Source organism: Aricia agestis, chromosome 20 (genome assembly GCF_905147365.1).
Source record: "Aricia agestis chromosome 20, ilAriAges1.1, whole genome shotgun sequence".
NCBI lineage: Eukaryota > Metazoa > Arthropoda > Insecta > Lepidoptera > Lycaenidae > Aricia > Aricia agestis.
Window position 1 is genome coordinate 2,342,595 of NC_056425.1, and position 20,368 is coordinate 2,362,962.

At 35.8% G+C, this 20,368-nt stretch overlaps 1 protein-coding gene across 1 annotated transcript; it reads right to left on the bottom strand.

The window, feature by feature from the left end:
• Positions 1-2,001: 2,001 nt before the first annotated feature.
• On the bottom strand, positions 2,002-4,917 carry LOC121737390. The gene is made up of 6 exons (XM_042129063.1): positions 4,745-4,917; positions 4,426-4,503; positions 3,846-4,199; positions 3,490-3,564; positions 3,258-3,395; positions 2,002-2,010 (listed from the first exon to the last, which is right to left on the bottom strand). The coding sequence occupies exons 2-6, from the start codon at positions 4,501-4,503 to the stop codon at positions 2,002-2,004; spliced, it is 654 nt and encodes a 217-aa protein (XP_041984997.1). The 5' UTR covers positions 4,745-4,917.
• Positions 4,918-20,368: the final 15,451 nt, after the last annotated feature.

Consider the following 20,368-nt stretch of genomic DNA (forward strand, 5'->3'; position numbering starts at 1 on the left):
GGAGACAGACAGATAGACGGACAGACATCGAAGTCTCGGTAATAGGGTCCCGTTTTTACCCTTTGGGTGCGGAACCCTATAAATTATTTTTACTTAAAATATAAAAGCACTTTAAAATGCGACCAGTAGATTTTGGTTTTTAAAGCGGTTATCAAACTTTTTTTGTGGCGGAACCCTTTCGAGAAGTTACATTATTACGGACCTCTAAAAGGAATGTTTCATCTTTGAATGAATTGTCTCTATGCTGGTGTCAGATGACATTTAGATTGCGTTTCCACCGGAGATGTGTTGCGAGGAATGTTTTTTTGAGAACCAATAAAATAACTTCATTGACATGACCTTACCATGACATCGCTCAGCGCGGCGATGCTATTGGTCCTCGAAAATACATTCCTCGCAACACATCTCTGGTGGAAACGCAGCCTAATTCTAAAAAAACAAATTATGCATCGCTCGCGGATAAGGGTCGATTCAAACCGCAACGCGACGCGTAGATACATTTCTTAGAGCCAGTCCACGGCGCATCGTCGCGTTGCGTCAGCGTTGCATCGACGCAGCGCTGCCGTTGCGTTGTTTTACATACAAATAACCTAAGGCGCGCCGCATCGTCGCAACGCACACATGACGGACAGCAGCTCCCGAGACGAAGCGGGCCCCTCCCGCTTCATCTCGGGGGCTGCTGTCCGTGTTGACGTTAAGAATGCTTCGTAATAAGGCTGCGCTATCGCATATATTTATATTTTATATTACCTATATAACGCGCTGTGTGGACTGGCTCTAAATTTGTATTGAATGGACAGACTTCAACATTGTGGTACGTCATGCAAGGCTGTCAATTTAACAAAAAATCAGAAATGCACCTACGCGTCCCGTTGCGGTCTGAATTGACCTAAAGTCTTTTTTTTTATTAAATAAGGGGGCAAACGGGCAAACGGGTCACCTGATGGAAAGCAACTCACTCACTCGGCGAAACACAGCGCAAGCGCTGTTCCACGCGGGTTTACTGTGAGCCCGTGATATTTCTCCGCTCGAGCCGGCCCATTCGTGCCAAAGCATGGCTCTACCGCGTTGTACGTTAAGTCTGTACAAGTATCAGCGCTTATTCAATTTAAATCTGATTCTGAATCTTTTCTCTCAACACTTTGGGCGAGTTTTTGTTGTTTTAATCAAAACCCATTTAAACTTCCCCCAACTGAAATAAGCCGGATGGATGATTAAAGTTATTCCGTTTACAATAACTCACGGTTACAACTTTGAGTTAATTCGACAGTTAAATTGCTATTAGTGTACGTAGTTGAATTTCTTTTAATAAATCTTTTGAAGGTTGTCTTTTATACTAAATAAACTTGAGAGCTATCGGGATACCTGGATGGAAAGAACTTATTTCTTATGTACAAAAAACCTATATACGCTCAACAAAAAAAAAAAAAACACAAAAAATCGTCGCTACACCACACTGTTCAATGCGAGAGAGAGAGAAACACGCGACACACACTTTCGTGCGTGACGGGACACACGACACTTTTGTGTCGTTACAACTTGTCGTCTAGCCCCCTTTTGCAACGCGCGATTAGGAACTTCGTTCCAAAAAATCCGTAATGACACATTTGGACGTGCTAATATTATTTGGTACATTTTAAGTAAAAAAAACAATTTGATTTTTTTTCATTTCGATTAATTTTTTAGCTTTAGTTTGACTCATTGCTACGATTCCGTCCAGGATCGAACCTACACCCAGTCTAGTGCGAACCAAAAGCCTAACCACTAGGCTACGGACGCTCAAAATCTAAAAACAAGTTCAAGAATGAGAGTAATAACTAATAATTTTACAACTAGTTAATTTTAAGTAACAAGTCGTAAGTCCTCTTATCTTTTCAGCACACTTAGCCTAACGATGATTCGCTTCACTAATCTCATAAAAATGTCCTCTCCGAAATAATTTTCCGAAACGTTTGTTTACGTAAATTAAGGCAATTTCTATTCCCAGAACTCCTCCGGTAATCACTGCTCCTGTATTGATAGGGACTTACTAAATCAATAGATTAAGGGCCTGTGTACATAGGCTAGTGTTCGATAACTTTGATAACGAAGTTGGAAATCTAGTACTAGATGATGCCTGCAACTCCGTTGCGCTAAAGTTAGTTTATCGGGAACCGTACATTTTTAGTAGCGTGTAGAGGTAACAGACAGGCAGATAGACAGACAGACACACTTTCGCGTTCGTAATATTAGTATGTATGCGAAAAAAGTACAGTTAATACACAACACAACAGATAGTCAATTCCCCGGTGCTTATAACTCACCGGGAAGCCATAGCGGCGTTACCATGGTAACGTCCAAGCAACGTCAGGTGCCTCTACGTCGCTGCAGCGACGTCTTCCGACGCTCGGGTATAACGACTGTTGCCGAAAAATTACGAAAATGTCTATGTAACAAACACAGACGTAAAAAAAATACGGACGGAACCTTCTCTAATCACGAGTGAAGCCTAGTTATGGCCGCCCGTGTAGGACGTGTGCGTGATATGAGGGTTGCCATATAAATTATAAATTTCCCTACTTTTTAAATTTTGTAAACTCAGACAAGTTAAATGTTATTTTTTATACTTAAACATATTTTTATGTTTTTTTCGCTTCAGAAATGTAAGCGGTTGTTAAAGATTTCTTAGTGAAAATATAATTTTTATGACACTATATGATAGAAAAAAACACATGTTACGTACAGAGAAGTATATTATTTACATAACATTATTTATAATAATGATTAGGTACAAACATTTTCAATAATTAAATTATTACTAGCTATTTGACCGAGCTTTGCTCGATATTCGAAAAAACACTAATAAAATGACATTTTCTAAAAATGATTCCTAGCTAGATAGATTTATCGCCCCCGAAACCCACTATATACTAAGGCCGGTATAAATAGTCAGTAGTCAGTACTCAAGATGCATCTCGCTCTCAAGACACGGTTCAGGCTCTGTGATTGGTTTGCTGTCAAAATTTGGACCAATCACAGAGCCAAACCGCGTCTTGAGACCGGGTCGCATCTTAAGTACAGACTATTTATACCAGCCTAAATTTCATGAAAATCGTTGGAGCCGATTCCGAGATTCCAATTATATATATATATATATATATATATATATATATATATATATATATATATATATATATATATATATATATATATATATATATATATATATAAATAAGGATATTCTTGAGTGATTCATTTCGATCTCTAAATCTCCTAACTTTTTGGTTCAACCGTTTTATATTCTTTTTTTGTTGATCAATAATCTGTCTTTTTTTATTAAGGGTGTCCTTCAATCTACGTTTTCTGGGTGAATCAAGCAACAAGGGAATATTCGACTCTTTAATCTTCGGTAAAAGCTAGAAAGTAAAAAATAAAATAAGTAACAATTACTGGGAAGTTCCGTTATCATACAGATATAAAATGTCCGTCTTGAGATATAAAATGTCATACCTGTAGTGAAAAAGTAGTTTCGCTTGATATTTGCAACCAAGGATCTAAATCACATGCTTCTGATTCGTTGCTTGTCTTAGAGAAAAAAAATACCGTTAAGAATTATTATGATATACTAGAGGACGCTCGCAACTTCATTGCACCAAAATTAGTTAATCGTGCGATAACTGTACATTTTTCCTATGTCCTTTCCCGGGATTCAAACTATCGCCATAAAAAATTTCAGCAAAATCGGTTTAGTGGTTATTGCGTGAAGAGGTAACAGACAGACAGACAGACAGACACACTTTCGAATATATTATATTAAGTATGGATTATGACTAAAATTTTTACAGTTTGCTGTGTTGTTCGTATACCTGCTGTAAAGATGTATTAGACAAATCCAAGTTGGTATCGTGATTCAAATATACTTGCTTCTGATAATTATTGTGTTTCTGCACCGACATTTTATTTAGACTTATCTGTGCCAGGTCAATACCAACAACGAAATCATAGGATGCACACAAAGATTTGATGCAAACAGTGCAAACGGTTGTTGGCAGGTGTTCTTGGCTGAAGTCAATATTGATATTTAGCCTGTTTGACATATCCCTGATTAATTCTTTCATAACGTTGTCAGTCTCAACGTTTAACAACGTGCCATCACATACTGAAGTGGCACAAAGTCGGCAATATTCAGATAAATTAAATTGATCTGTGAGCATAGGCACCTAAAAGAAGTAAAATATTTTTAAGGTCCAATTTGATATACACCTTATATTTCACATAAACTGATATTATATTTTTTAAATTAATATACATTCTAATAACATTCAAACTTTCACGTTTATAATTTTTTGTATTTAATTATTTTATACTTAATCTAAATTCTACTTATGTTAGTGTATATATGACAGTAATTATCACTTTAGTTCTTAGATTTCTAGTATAAAATACCTGTGACGAGGACGTTATCATGCTTGATGATGACGTCGTCTGTTTATCGTTTGCAAATCCTGTTCCATTTGGTGACATCTTAAAAAGTGTTTAATAAAATTAAACAAAATTGTTAGCATAAAACGTTGCACACAACAGCACATACGCAGTAAGAGCTCAATATTATGTATAGCTTGATGTGCTGTCATTGCCCAAAAATATCAATACCTGCGGTGTAGGTGAAAAAGTGTTTTGGGTTTGCGTTTCCGTAGTGTTTTGTTAGTACTGCAAGGGATAAAATAAATAAGAATACGAGTCGCCAAAATAACCTTTAAATTACCTTTTTTGGCACTGCAAAATTAGATACTCTCAGACGCCCCGTCTCAGTACTGTACAAATCATTGCTATCAAAATGAATGCTGCATACGACACTGGATTTTGTTGGTTTCCAATTACTTTCTCCTCTACAATGTCTGATAACATCTATCCATTCATTTTTCCAAGTTTCATTAGCTGAAGGAAATCTAAGACAACAATTATATCCACTTTTGTAAATTACGAAATTAATAGGGGTGTAGACTATTTTTAGGAAATAAATTTATTTTACAGATTTACATATTTTGTTACACCTAAAAATATGTATAAAAATAACCCTCTTATTTCAATTAAAAAACCACTTATTAAATTTCGTTTTAAAATTTCCCGCTAAAGCGCTAAAGGTCATGATGGCACGGTCACGGTACTCCAAACAACAAAAATCTTTGTATGGGTTTGACATCGAAATGTCACTATCACACTCAATGTTTTAGAGATTGTGACGTCACATCCTGTCATGTTTGTTTGCGATCACGTGATAATACAGATTAAATATAAAAAATATTATAAAGTTATTAAGTAAAACTCTCAAAAAAACAATAATTTGTATTAGATTTCGTTTACTGTCTATTATTGTATTCCTGCCTAATTACTGGTCAGTAGTATGCCAAATACTTACGTGACACTAATAAAAGACAATAAAATTAATTATTTAATTATTTAAAAATAATTTAAAATTTTCCCCGGTTTAGGGAAAATTTCCCCACTTTGTTGTGGACATTACTGACCTGTTGAAGTTTTGTGTTTTGAGTTCCAAGCTATTGAAATATTTACATTATTTTATCAAAATACTTTAAAAATATGTTATCTTACCTATGAAATGTTATTCCTTGATGTTTTTTGTGTAAGGTTGTATTGTTCTTGCACCATTTTACAACACAAGATGGCATATTTATTTTTATTTATAAATGACAAAGACGTGTCACCGTGATGCAGTCTAATTGCGTAATGGCGGTACGATTGGCTTATTTACAGTGCGAGTGTATGTGTAAGATGTGTACGTATGATCGCCTAGGCTTATTAAGGGTGCTTCACTCATTTCTTAATGGCGATCCGTCCGTATTTTTTTTACGTCCGTGGTAACAAAGAGCAATTTACAAAATATTATTATATTCGCAATTTATATTTTTCACTTAATATGGTCGAAAATTACTTTTTATTATTGGCGATTCAATTTCTAAATGAAATCAACTTTTCCGGTCTATTTGACTTTTTCCAGTCATTTTCAGTCGGGGCAAACAATTTTTAAAACAAAGGCTTCGTTCGGCTGAATTGAAAAAGTATCAAAGTTATAATTTATAAAACATAGCCAACAACTGAAGGTTTTTAAATAATTTGAATTCGATTACAAAAATTTCACAGCCTGATCTGACGTGGTTGATTTATGTTTTATTCGGCTTGGTGAACGGAGGATAATGTTTTAATGAAGCGGATATTGTTAGTTCAAAACACTTATATAAAAATATATAACCATGGAGGAATAGTTCACAATATATTCTGTCTGCAATGATGCCTTAATACCTCTATTATGTAGGTATATTCCGCATACATTAATGTATGATGTATTATCTATAATATAAAAATGAGTCGCTGAATGTGTTGCTAAGCGCAAAACTCGAGAACGGTTGGACCGATTTCGCTAATTCTTTTTTTTTAATATTCTTTGAAGTACGAGGATGGTTCTTACGGAGAGAAAAATTCTAAAAAAAACCTGAAAAAGTCTAAAAACAACACTTTTCTATACTCCCATACAAAAGATTTGTGATAATACTTAAAAGTCAAATATATAAAAATGTATTTTCAATTATGTTAGTAACGCTAAAACTCGAAAACGGCTGAACGGGTTGGGCTAATTTTAGTCTTAAAATATACGTAGAAGTCCAGGGAAGGTTTTAAAGTGACACGAAGTTCACCGGGACAGCTAGTATTATAATAATTACTATCGCACTAAAACCTGAAAAGTGTCCACCGATTTAAAATATTTGCTATATAGATTTGTACAATCCTCGGAAATTATGCACATTTGCTTTCGTGAACGATGTAACAGGCTAAATCTTGTTATTTGAATTTGCATACTCAGTTTTTTTGCAGTAACTTTTTCGTGTTCCACAATAATATATCACAAAATCCAATATTTTCTCCGAAGGCATTATTTTCGGCCAAGCTTTGTAGTCGGGTTTACTTATTCACGTAACTACCAGGGTGTATCACTCGCTGGTCTGGCCACCGGCCAACGCCTCGCCTGCACGTACGACAATTCCTTAACACAGACATTGTGAATGTTAGTGTGTACAGTATGCATTAAGAAGTTGGGGATAGCGCACACTCTGTTGAGCTGCAGCGTATCGATGCGCAAGAATCTGCTTAAATAGCTGGAGAACAATTTGTTGTTAATTGTATAATCAATTAGCGCTCGGTGTTAGGCCACATAAGGCCGGATATCTTATAGATTTAAGTCTGTTTGATGCAGCCCCAAAAAAATAAACAGTTGTTCTATTTGGAACACCCCATGAATATAGACACAGATACTATCGTTGGATTTTAAAATTCAAAAATGAAACTCAAAAGCTGTAATAATTGACAAAATATTTTGCATTTTCTACACCTCCTCCTCCAGTCGTGTTCCTCATGTCTGAGAGTCGTGACCTCCCCCTTCTATGACCTTCCTTCTAATGGTCTTACGCCAGCTGTTCCTATCCTCGGCCACTCAAAGAGCGTCGTAGACGGTGGACTCGAGTGTGGTGCGGATTTCTACACGCTATAATATAATCTAGAAAACTTTGGAGTTTTAACACAATTTTAACACAAATGAGATCCTTACGATAAGCATCATCTATATATTAATACGTGAGCCAAAAACTTTGTATCCCTTTTGACGAAAAATGGGGAAAAGTAGGTTAATGAAATTTTGCACAGTTATAGTTTATATTATGGTGAAGGAGTGCATCGAGCTAATATTATTTTGAAATTATGCTTTTATCATACATATTTTTAACAAATAAAACATTACACACACTACAACAAACACACTAGGAAAAATTACAGATTTTTGAGTGACAAGCTATACATACCAATTATAGTCTTTTATTTATGGTTGAAGTCTGTTGACAACAAAGTGCATCTTAGATACTATAATTAGACAATGCTCACACGGTGCACGGCCATGAAAAAAATAATATGATAAAGTCAATTTTTTTTTCAAAATATAGGTAGTAGTCCTAATGTCGTTGAAACTAAGGTCGAATTTCGACCATTGGGCGATCTCTAGTAATTACTAAATACATATCAACCTAATATAATCCACCTAACAGTCTAAGACAATAGTCATACAAAGAGCAGTATGCCAGGTAGATAGTAATTATGATGGTGAATAGAACCCGTCTGCCCTTTGAGAAAAATCCTTTGTACGTGGGGAGGGCCCGGCATACATTATTCATAGAAATCTTAAATACACCGGAACCCCAGTCCTGTTCTATAGCGGAGTTGAGGGAAGTTAAAATATTCGATAAAATTTTATCGACGGACAAGTTAAATATGGATCTAAATATCTAATATCTATCTAGCTAGTATCTAAACGTCGATAACGTGTACATTGTACATACTTGTGAATATAGGGAGGCTGATCTGATCTGTACAGTCTGACCAGCCTGTGATCTTCTGGTCGCAGGCTGGTCTGACTTTGTGTATTCCTGTATAATGCTAAGTACTCACATTCCTCGATAGTTTTACTCCAAATCGAGTAATAATTACTGTGTGGACCGCAAAACTCACAGTTCGAAGGCTCGCATCGAGCCAGCTCAAAAGCTCGCATCGAGCCGGCTCGGTGGAATCAAATATATCGATTTAGAGTAAAACTATCGAGCGATGCTGAATGTGTGGACGAAAGCCCGAGCCGCGGGTTTTACTCGACGTTATTGCTCGATCGAACAAAACCGTACGGTTATGTGAGTACTTAGCATTAAAGCATAAGTTGCAGTCCGATTGACAGGGCTATATTATAATATTACTAGCTGTACCGGCAAATGTTGCTTTGCCATATGAAATATTTCGCCCATATTATTTTATTGAAGTGGCTAATTACCATGGCAACGTCCATCGCTATCCCGTCGCACAAACAATGGTTGCCGTCAGTCTCGAGTTGTAATAATTTACTAATATTTATTCAACAAATGCACTTATCAATATAATAAGTACCCAGTAGCCGATTCTCAGGCCCACTGAATATGCATTATGCATATAAAATTTGGTTAAAATCAGCCGTTTCGGAGGAATACGCGGCCTAACATTGTGACACGATAATTTTATATACAAGGTGTAACAAAAATAAGTGATAATATTTTAGGATGTGTACGTGTTCCTTGTAGAGAGTTCACTGTGAAAGTAGCAGCGCTGAAAGACCAAATTTTTTTTCACTTTTGTATGGGGAAACTCGTGACACTCGGGCCCTTGCCCATACAAAAGTAATTTTTTTTTCTGTTCAACTGAACTTGAATATATATAGCTAGTATATAATTTCACGAGATGTTGACCGTAAATTCATTGTATTCGTAGGTCTTTGTAATAATATTTTAATAATAATAATAATAATGTCTGCAAAGTGAACCGTTCATGTACAATTTCATCATCTAGCCATCATAATAATGTTATCTTCATAGTCGTATATTTTATTCCATGGCAACACAATCGCTCCAGTTAGTTATTTCAAAAGTCTCACTATTTTCCTGTTATATAAGCGAGACGGGTATTCAGCTGTCTCTATCTATAAATCCCTCAAACGAGCGACAATTTAATAAACGAGGGTCCATAACCGAGCCGTTGTCTTGCTCATTAGGAAAAGCTACGCTGTACAAAAATTTATATAAAAATTAAAACATCTTTTCAAAATTAAATTATGAAAAGGAAATGCCGAATACGGATTACATAGCGGCCTTCATTTACGGTTTTAAAAGCTTTGCAGTAATCAGACATCATTTTGATCAACTTCTTTAGAAAATACAAACAAGATAGTTTAAGAGCGAGTGCTCGGCAGACTTACAGTAAAGTAGCATATTTATACTTTAATAATATTATATGCGAAAGTTTGTCTGTATGTCTATACGCAGTAGCAGCAGCAGGTACGCAGATTACTTTATGTTCCAGCAAAGGACATAGGATACTTTTTATCCCGGAAAATGTACGGTTCCTCCGCGATAAATGAATTTTTGCGCAACGGAATTGCGGGCGTCAACTAGTTCCGTATATATTGAATTTACTTATTCACGCGGGCGGATCCGTGTAGGAACCATCGTTGGGAATAGTGAATAGGCGCGTCCGTACAGAGGATTTCGCCGCGCGAGCTGCATGCTCAGTTAGTGTGGACGTGCCTCGCCAGAGACAAGTGCGCGCGTGGTCGCGGGCGAGCGGTCGAGCGCCCAAGCCACTTCATCTTTTGATTTGCTCAGACGTTCGCAGGCAGCATCGCAATGATTCCGAGGCTGCCGCGCTCGTTCGTGAGGCGCGTCCACACAGAGGGAGTAGCCTCGCGAGACATTTGCCGCGCGAGGAGAACGCCTCGCTAGTTGCGAGGCTGTTCGCTCTGTGTGGACCCGCCTAGTGCCCATTGCATCACCGGCAGATAATACAGTATACCTGGCATTAATATGTTGTTACTTATTGTTAGTTGCTACTTTACTGTTAGTCGAACACTCGCTCTTAGTTGTTTGAATTTACTTTTTTCGTTCTCTCCGTATCAACGGGTATACACTGTTTACTCGACATAAAACTCATTCGAACTTCATTCTGAAGAAACCGCTCGCGTTTGATCCGAAAACTTTTCCTTTGGTGCTCGATTAAATCAAAGAATATTTCAAAATATCTTTTATTTAAGAGTCGAAAGTAAAAGAAAGCGACTTAGCATGTGTAGTGAATACAAAATAGCTGATGACGCTTAGGGTGCCGTTCCGATCAACGCAGCAAGCGTCCGCGATCGACAAAAATTCAAATTTAATGCCACTCTATGACCCTAAGCCAGGGGTTCTCAATCTGTTTCAGCCTGTGGGCAGTACCAAATTTTGTATTAATATGTTGCGGCGCCCTACCCTAGCTGGCTATTTGAAAATAAAACAGTCAAAATAAATTTACCTTTAATCTATACTAATATTATAAATGCGAAAGTATCTCTGTCTGTCTGTCTGTCTCGCTTTCACGCCAAAACTACTGAACAGATTGCAATGAAATTTTGTACACAGTTATTCTAGAGTCTGAGAAAGGACATAGGCTACATTTTGATGTGGGAAAATATCTTATTTCCATGAAAATATCGATGAAAATTAATTCGCATTGCGCTTGGCCAGCGCTCATCCCGGGGGTCCTGGGTTCGAGTCCCGCAGGCGGAACAAAAAGTTTTCAATGTTCCTGGGTCTTGAATGTGTATTAAAATAATATTTCAAAAATCTTAAATATATTTTATGTATAATATTATAAAAAATCCAGAAATATATCGATGCAATGAACATTTTAGTTCTAATACGATTCAACAGATGGCGTTTTATTTTTTTACTTCATTGTAACATAGAACTAATCATACTTATTAGTTATTATGTTTTTGTTTATAGTTTTTAATACGTTAGAATATTATGTTTAATAATATTATCACTTGGTATAATAATAATCAATCTATCTTATCTTATAGAACTCCTACTGCATTTCTAAGGAGTTCGAGTGTACCGTGTTGGCCTATATTCCATCCAGAAAATATATCAATGCAATCAACATTTTAATTCTAATATATGAAAACAGATGGCGTTTTATTTTTTACTTCATTATTGTAACAGAACTAATCATAACTACTTTATTATATATTATTGTTTTTATTCATAACTAGCTGTTGCCCGCGACTTCGTCCGCGTGGACTTTAGTTTATAGCGCGCGGTGTCAACAAAATTTGTGTCAAATTTAAAAACTTTTTAAATCCCTGGTAAGTGGTACCCCTCTTAGGGCCGCGCTACACCGGAATGGCAGCGCTGAAAGTGCTCGCCTCGCCGCTGCCATTCCGGTGAAGCGCGGCCCTTAATTAATCAAAATACCCAAAAACAGCTGTGCAGTGTGCACATAATCTATACTAATATAATAAATGCGAAAGTATCTCTGTCTGTCTGTTTGTCAGTCTCGCTTTCACGCCAAACGCCAAAACTACCGAACCGATTGTAATGAAATTTTGTATACAGATAGTCTAAAGCCTGAGAACGGACATAGGCTACTTTTTTTACTGGAAAAAAGGGTTGTAAGGGTCGTACATTTGTTCAAAAAATTCATAATAGATGGCGCCGTGCGTCTTCTACATCGCACTGACGCTTGCTCAAAAGTCTTTCTATAAGAGGTGGTATCATCTTACATTTAAGTCTCGATTTTTTTCGATTGTTATATCTATTCTACGGTATTAAATAACTCAGTACTTTATCTGTGCAGGCAGTGAAGTAACCTTAAGACCAAATTTCACCAACGACTGTTAAAGTTAATGCTCGAATTAGTATCACGTTAGCTGTTTCGTTTTTCATATGAATGAAAGAGAAGACAGGACATTTTAACAAGCTGTTAACACTAACAGACGTTGGTGAAATTGGGGCTAAACCTATCAATGATAAATAGTTTATGGGTAAAGTTGTGTAATTGGGGGGCTAAATAAGCTTTAAAATTTGGCATAAAATATAAAGTTTAATATAAAAAAATTAAGTACTTATTGTGTGCACACTGCACAGCTGTATTGATTTAAGGGGTACCAGGGTTTTTTTATAAAAGCTTTTGACACAAATTTTGTTGACATCGCGCGCTATAAACTGAAGTCCACGCGGACGAAGTCGCGGGCAACAGCTAGTGATGATAATATGTGTGGATTCAGATAATCATAAAGGATCTACCCACGGCGCACTTCTTTATTTCTACGGCGCACCAGAGCGCCGCGGCGCACATTTGGGAAACCCCTGATCTAGGCTATAGGTTTTATTTTATATTAACGCCATTACAAAGCTGGCGGCATGGGTCACTAGACCAATGTCGGTAGAAAATTAAACCTACATCCTAAGTCATAAAGTGGCATTTTGGAACGAAGTTCCTTATCGCGCGTTGCGAAAGGGGGCTAGACAAAAAAAATTAAGAGGAAAAGTTGTAACGACACAAATGTGTCGTTACAGCCGCACGGCTTACAATTATAACAAAAATATGCTATAGTTGTAAGCCGGTACGGTAAGCAGTAGCGTGTGTTTCTCTTTCTGTATCTCTCTCGCATTGAACAGTGTGGTGAAGCGACGATTTTTTTTTGAGTGTAAGTATACAATATTTTTGTACATAAGAAATAATAAACTGGAACTTCTTTCCATCCGGGTGTCCCTTGACACCTCTCAAGTTTTTTATTTAAGTTATTGTCGGTCGCGGTCTTGTGGCAAATATCAGAAAGTCACCTTTAGGGTAAACATAGGTAAAGAAACCCACATTAGGGTAAACACGATTGGAACGCATACTAAACGCACCTGGGGAAACCCGTCCTTCCCGTTATTTTTATATTATGTAAATTGTACGATTTTTAGTGGCTGGTAACATCGACAACTACGTAGGTTTTTTATATTTTAGATAACCACCAGTGCTATAATTGGGACGTATATTCCATACTTCATAGTTTTGGACACAGAAAGATAAAAGTACTTTTATTTATAATAATACCACCTAGATCCAATGTAGACTTCAAATACATAGGGTCTGTTTCATCACTTACTGACAGATAGAGTATCTATCAGATAAGTTGTGGCTAGCTTATCTGGCACTTTTCAGTAAGTGGTGAAACTGCTCCTTAAAATGTTTTGCGTGAAGTGGTCAAAGCACAAAAATCTCATCTACTACAAAATAGGTTACTAATAAAAAAATATTAAAAAATAACGCCGTTAAAGGGGTTATTACTTCAAAATTCCTCTAGGCTTTTAAGAAGTGAAACCTGTACAATTCAGTAAAAAGGGTCTATTTTTCTCACCAGTATATACGAGGTGTCCGGTAGCAATCATAAAACATTTTTGGCCAATAAATATCAATTTGAAGTGTATTTCGCGCGCCGTTTACAATTGTAAATTTATTTGGGCTTACTACTGGACTGTTTCGGTACATTTGGCCGAATAACGGCCATTTTTATCACTGAGCTGCCCGTGTTAATGAGACATTCTGTATATGGAAATATATATTACATAATATTACTATCGTATGAAAAAAGTTACGTATTAAACATTACATTTCTTTTGTCATGTGTTTTCTCGGTTAATGAAATTTAATATTCTGATTCGTGTTTGATAATGATAATATATTTATAATATTATGTAAATAGATTTTTAATTTTTATACACAAGAATCATCTGCTAATCGAACAGTTAAGCTAAATTATTATAGCAGCTTATGAATCGAGTTCTTGGTTATAGTTTCTATGGAGGTTTATCTCTACAGACATTCACGTTTGGTATAATTTATAAGTGGCAAGAACCTTTTCTGATAGATACACTATCCAATAGCGAAAATGCCATTCAAATAATACTAGTACCTTATGGGAAACTTACGAACATACAAACACATAAGACCAACCCAGAACCTTCTCGTTTGAAGTCGGTTCTACCACCATTCAAACAAAATCAGTATATTTTGAGAAAATTACTTACAAACACACAAGTCCAACCGACGACCTTTTTTGAAGAATGAATTCACCATCGCAAAATTATTTATTTTCCCCCAGGAGGATTCCTTAGGAAAATTTTAAATATTCCCAAGCGGAGTTATTCTGTGTGCGTCCATAAAACTATTTAGGATTCTCGGGGTGTTTTGAATAAGTTTATGACGTGAGACATCCGTCATCCGGGCCCCGGGGGACGCCACGTGGATGCCGCGATAAAATCCCGTGTAACGTACAATTTGACTCATATTTCCAGTATTCTGAATATCAAAATGCTAGAAAAGTGAATACTTGGAAAGGTACCTACTTGTGCAATAAGTGAGCTATCTTATATCTTTAAACGAGCAATTCTTGTAGGTATATAACATGTATAATGTATATATATAATTGGAATCTCGGAATCGGCTCCAACGATTTTCATGAAATTTAGTATACTTATAGGGGGTTTTGAGGGCGATAAGTCGATCTAGCTAGGAATCATTTTTAGAAAATGACATTTTATTCGTAGTTTATCGAATACTAGTATATTTGTATGCCAGAAAGTTCGGAAAACGAAAAGCACCACAATTTACATTAGTTACGGTGAGGGTGGCCGATTATAAAGAAGTGGCAATTAATACTCGCTCTTCCTTTTGCTGTAATCAAGTAGAACAGATGACCGACACGTCTGGGGTAGTGAGCAGGCAGGTTTTTTAATATTATTATACCCATCCGAGGCATGGATCATATTTCTTATCACGTGGCTGGGCTCTTATATAATAGGAAATCAAAACGCATTAGAGGGCAATTAATGAATTAAACTATTTTAAACGAATATCTCGACCGATGCCAAAAATATATAGCAAGCCATTTTGACATCATGGTTCACTTCCTTAACCCTAACGTAAATTTGTAGCTAGTATAATATTATGTATAATAATTATAATAATATCTTACTCTGATTTGCCGAATTTAAACGTGGACTTTGAACTGACCTTGAAATTTACTTTAACTAATTATAATCAAAATAGATAACAATTAAGATAACACTAACTTTAGATACGGCAAAACTTCCTATATTATTATCCTTGAGCGATCAAATATCAACTATATCACCATCAATTTAAAGTGCATTATCGCGATGATCGTTTAATAAGCGAAACATTCCAGAGTTAGCTATCCGTGGCATGCAGTAATCAATTCTCTCGGTAAATATTTGTTGCTGATAATAAGATAGATCATTCCAGAATTGTGTTGGGCCCGGGATTATGACGTATTCGTATAACCGGGCACTTGGGAGAGGTAACTTGGTATTTTTGTAAATGCAAAAAGAGGAAAAAAAACAATAGAAGAAAAATAATTATATAAATAAAAGGAAGTAGGACATCAGATACATGGCTCTCGTCTATTTGACGTGGGAGACCGAAACATGGCTCTCCCACGTCAAATAGACACACAGAACCACTTTTGCATTTATTATGCAAGTATAGTTATATGGATATTGGAGTTACACATGGATGAAAACGCACGCAATTTGTCATATTCTTCAACTATAGGTGTAATGCACGTGTAATGTCATAATTGCAACACAATGGTATAATTATTGCGGATCGCTCACATGAAAATACAATTGCAATATTAAATCTGATCATTAGTCATGGATGCTTTTACGGGATAATCCTATCGGGCTGTTTCGCCTACTCAGCATAGAGTGACAATCGTTTGTGGACTTGTCGAATACAATCGAACGTGTTACATTTTGTCTCGTTTTCGGACTACTACTAGATTTGTGTTGAAATGCTTCAAAATGTTTATTATTAATCAGGAATTTTATTTTATTTCTCTATATTTGAGTTTTTGTTTTTTTAATAATGTAAATTTATATTTTTTAATGTAGAAAAAATTTGATGAATATATGCATTTTATGTAAGTTGTAAGTACGCACTCAGGAAAATAATAATAAGTTATAACTATACCAGATTTTTTGTGTAAGATATTGAAAAAATCAAATTTAAAATCAATACAGTACTCCCAAATTAATGCACTTGCATTTTGCACCAAAGGAAATAGGAAGTAAATATCATAATACAGCCGGTGGCTGTCCGCAGTCGCCGGTCCGCCAATAAGATCGCGGCGTTACCATGATAACGTCCAAGCAACGTCAGGCGCCTCTACGTCGCTGCAAAGCGCTGTTTTTCTTAAAGTTAAGTTTAAAACAGCGCAGCGCTTGCAGCGACGGACGTCTTCCAATGCTCGGGAAATACGACCGTTGCCGAAAAATTACGAAAATTTCTATACGCATTATCATTTTGGGAGCACTCATAAATGATTGTATTGGAAAATAGTTTTTTTTTTTTAATAAAACTTATCTATACACAACACAATCTGAAATTCTCAACATGATTGTTATACAAACTCAATATGTGTATTTCTAAAAATACAGACCTAAAATTGCTTCAAGTACTTCTACGAATTCCTACCCGTTCGTGTACATGTAATATTTTAAGCGAAATGATCGTGCAATTCTGTCACACCTGGTCGTACTTATAGTTCGTAGAATTTTATTTCCTTACGAAGTACGCAAGTTGTTTTCATGTCTCTATTTAGCAATTTGTATAATTGAATAATAATAATTATTAATATCCATACTAATATTAAAATGAAAAAAATAATTTGTATTCTAAATTGACTTTAAATAATGTACTTATTTTTTATCATTTATTGCCTCACTCAAAGAATACCTACTTAACTTTAATGAAACGAAAGTTTTAAAATATACTTTTTACATTTTCTGTCGATCTCTTCATAAAAATAAGGTTGAGTAATCGTAAAAAGTCCGGTCGAATTGAGAAACCTCCCCCGTTTTTGAAATCAGTTAAAATGTCTCTGAGTATAGTTGTCAGAGTAAGTTTTATGTTGCTTTGATATTTTAGTAGCCTGATTCAGTGATTTACAGACTTTAAAATTAAAGTTTATCTATACAAAAGAAAAAAAAACAAAAAGAAATACAGACACATTTACTGTCCGAAAAAATCCGAAATCATGGTGTCTTCTGATTGATCCAATTGGTAATGAACTATTGTGGAGGCCTCCAGTGTGACAAGTACCATCCATTTACTGAATAAATGATGTCCAGCTCCTCGCTATGCCAAATATTCCTTCACATGAAAATGTTGCAGTATTAGATCTTTAACATCGTAATATAACAAAGATGAGATATTTTTATTTCTGTTAAAAGTTGAAATACAGGTTAAAATACAAATTAAATTATTTTATAATCATACTAGATGATGCCTGCAACCATGGTGTATCCACGATTTCAGCTAGTTGGGGGTTGGGGGCTGCATACCATTTTGTTTCCAACACTTCATTTTGCGTAGAGTAGGTAGGTAATATACGTTTTTAATTCTCACTTGCCAGCAAAATTGACGTTTATTTAATCTTACGGGGGAAGGGGCATTCCCTCTCTCTGCCCCTACCTGGGTACCTGCCTGCAACTCACGTAATTCGTTTATCGCACGGGAACCGTAAATTTGGCATAAAAATTATCTTATTTTCATTTCCCGGGTCTCAAAGCATCTCCATACCAAACAAAATTGGTTCAGCGGCTTAGGCGTGAAGAACAAACAGATTTTTTATAATGACCATGTAGCAAATTCGCTACACTTTCAGGCATAAAAACCGTAACTCCCAAAAGTCGCGCGGCGTAACCAGCACATACATCACGGCCGCTTGCAACGATAAATCTTATTTTAGCACCCTTTAGCTGCCTAAAATTTGTTTGTTTTCGGCAAAATTCCCAGTTATTTATTAGAGGAAATCAATGTGTGAATGGGAAAAGAAATACTGGCGGTATTCATCAACATCTAATGGCGAAAACAGGTTGGTGAAAGAGTATTTTTATTACAAAACGATGAGGGTTGTAGTTTTTTTCTTCTATCTTATTTTTATTTTATTTTATTAAAAAAGTAACAGTAAACAGCTACACTATTACATGAAATAACAGCTTTTATACAAAATTCAATAACAATAGTGTAGCCCACAGCACTGTCCACATGATTCTTATATGATATTTTACTTAATAAATGCTAAGATGGCTTCATTCTTGCATAGACATCGCTATCTAACTAACTAGGTACAGCTAGTTACAAAATAAAGCATAATAGTAACAATACACTAAGAAATAAAAGTAAAAAAACTAAAATAACTGACTACATTAATAAAGCAATAAAAATATCTTCTTATAACTAACAATAAACTAACGAATACAAAACTGTTACAAATGTTCATCACTTAAAGAAACGTTTTTGACCGACTTCCAAAAAGGAGGAGGTATTACGTTCGGCTGTATTTATCTTTGTTTTGTATGTTCAACGATTAGCAATTTTTTTCTAAAGCATTCAAGGTAAATGCTACAAAAAAGTAAAATTTCGCACCAGGTTAAACCCTGGATCCGAATGTACCCTATAGAACTTTTGAAACCTTATAGATACAGGTCCGGGGATTTCGGCGTTGTTTAAACAACTGAAAGCATAATCCAATATATCAAAATTCATTTATACGTGGGAGAGCCATGCTTCGGCACGAATGGGCCGGCTCGACCGGAGAAATGAGTTTACCGGAGCCCCCCCCTTACCCTATTTCCTTCCCTACTCTTCCCTATTCCCTTCCCATCCCTACGCTCCCCTATTACCTTATTCCCTCTTAAAAGGCCGGCAACGCACCTGCGGCTCTTCTGGTGCTGCGAGTGTCCATGGGCGACGGAAGTTGCTTTCCATCAGGTGACCCGTTTGCTCGTTTGCCCCCTTATTTCATAAAAATATAATAACTTTTCGTGATATTGTGCATCGAAGCTGATGTTTTTAATGATTATTTCGCTGTTTGTGGACCGATTTTTAAAATTCTTGCGTTGTTGTATAGAATATAATCTTGTTGGGGATTGTCCATTTTTTTTTAAATTTTGCTCATTACAAAAACATTTCGAGGAATAAGGTCAGTGATTGTTTTTCTGTATATAAACGAAAAAAATACCCATTAGTTACTTATATTTTTGAACAAATACGTTTAATCTTTGTTTGACCTTCAATGGCGTTAAATTAGCAATAAATTCGACCAACATTACGTTTCGAACTTTTGGTAAGCTTCTGGTATCAGCTTTCACATAATGGGACTTGCATTTGACGAACCAGCCATTATAAATAAGATTGAAAGGAAATTTGAAACATATGCAGAGGTCAATTGGCGGCCGATGATGACGTCAGAGCGAAACTTTAAAAATTTATTGAGAAAAAACTAGCCTAGTAAAATTTCAAAATTATTTAATTTATATTCTTAAAATACCCTATTTTAACGAATAAAAAAATATAAAAAGTACATGTGATTTTTTTTGGACAGTGCCCATTACGAAATTGGTGATCTGATGATGAGATGGTAAATCCTTGAAATCCTATGAGCAGTCGAGGTAAATCCTTGAAAGTTAAATATCAAATGGCGATTAAGAAGTTGTTTCTAGTAACATAAACACATGTTACAATTAAGTGAAATTTCAGACAAAGGTGTCTCTTGATCTCTCTCTCGTGAACAGAACTCCTAAACCTTTAAAGATAAAAGTTTGGAAATTGCAGCATCGCTTAGATAACTGCAAGCATTTACCACAATTCCGCTTACAGTAACATAATGTGAATATGTAGTTAACATTCGTAGAGGTTATTTACCCATGAAGTCTAAACGTTGCTTGATTTTGTTGAAGCCCGCAACTCCGTTGCGCCAAAATTCATTTATCTCCATGCCAAATTTCAGCAAAATCGGTTTAGCGGTTTGGGCATGAAGAGGTTTCAAATCAAAATATTTTTTATTCAGAGTATTTCTTTTACAAAAATATTTCCGAACGTCGATACTAAGGTGCCTACCACCCGTTCGGGAACTAACCCG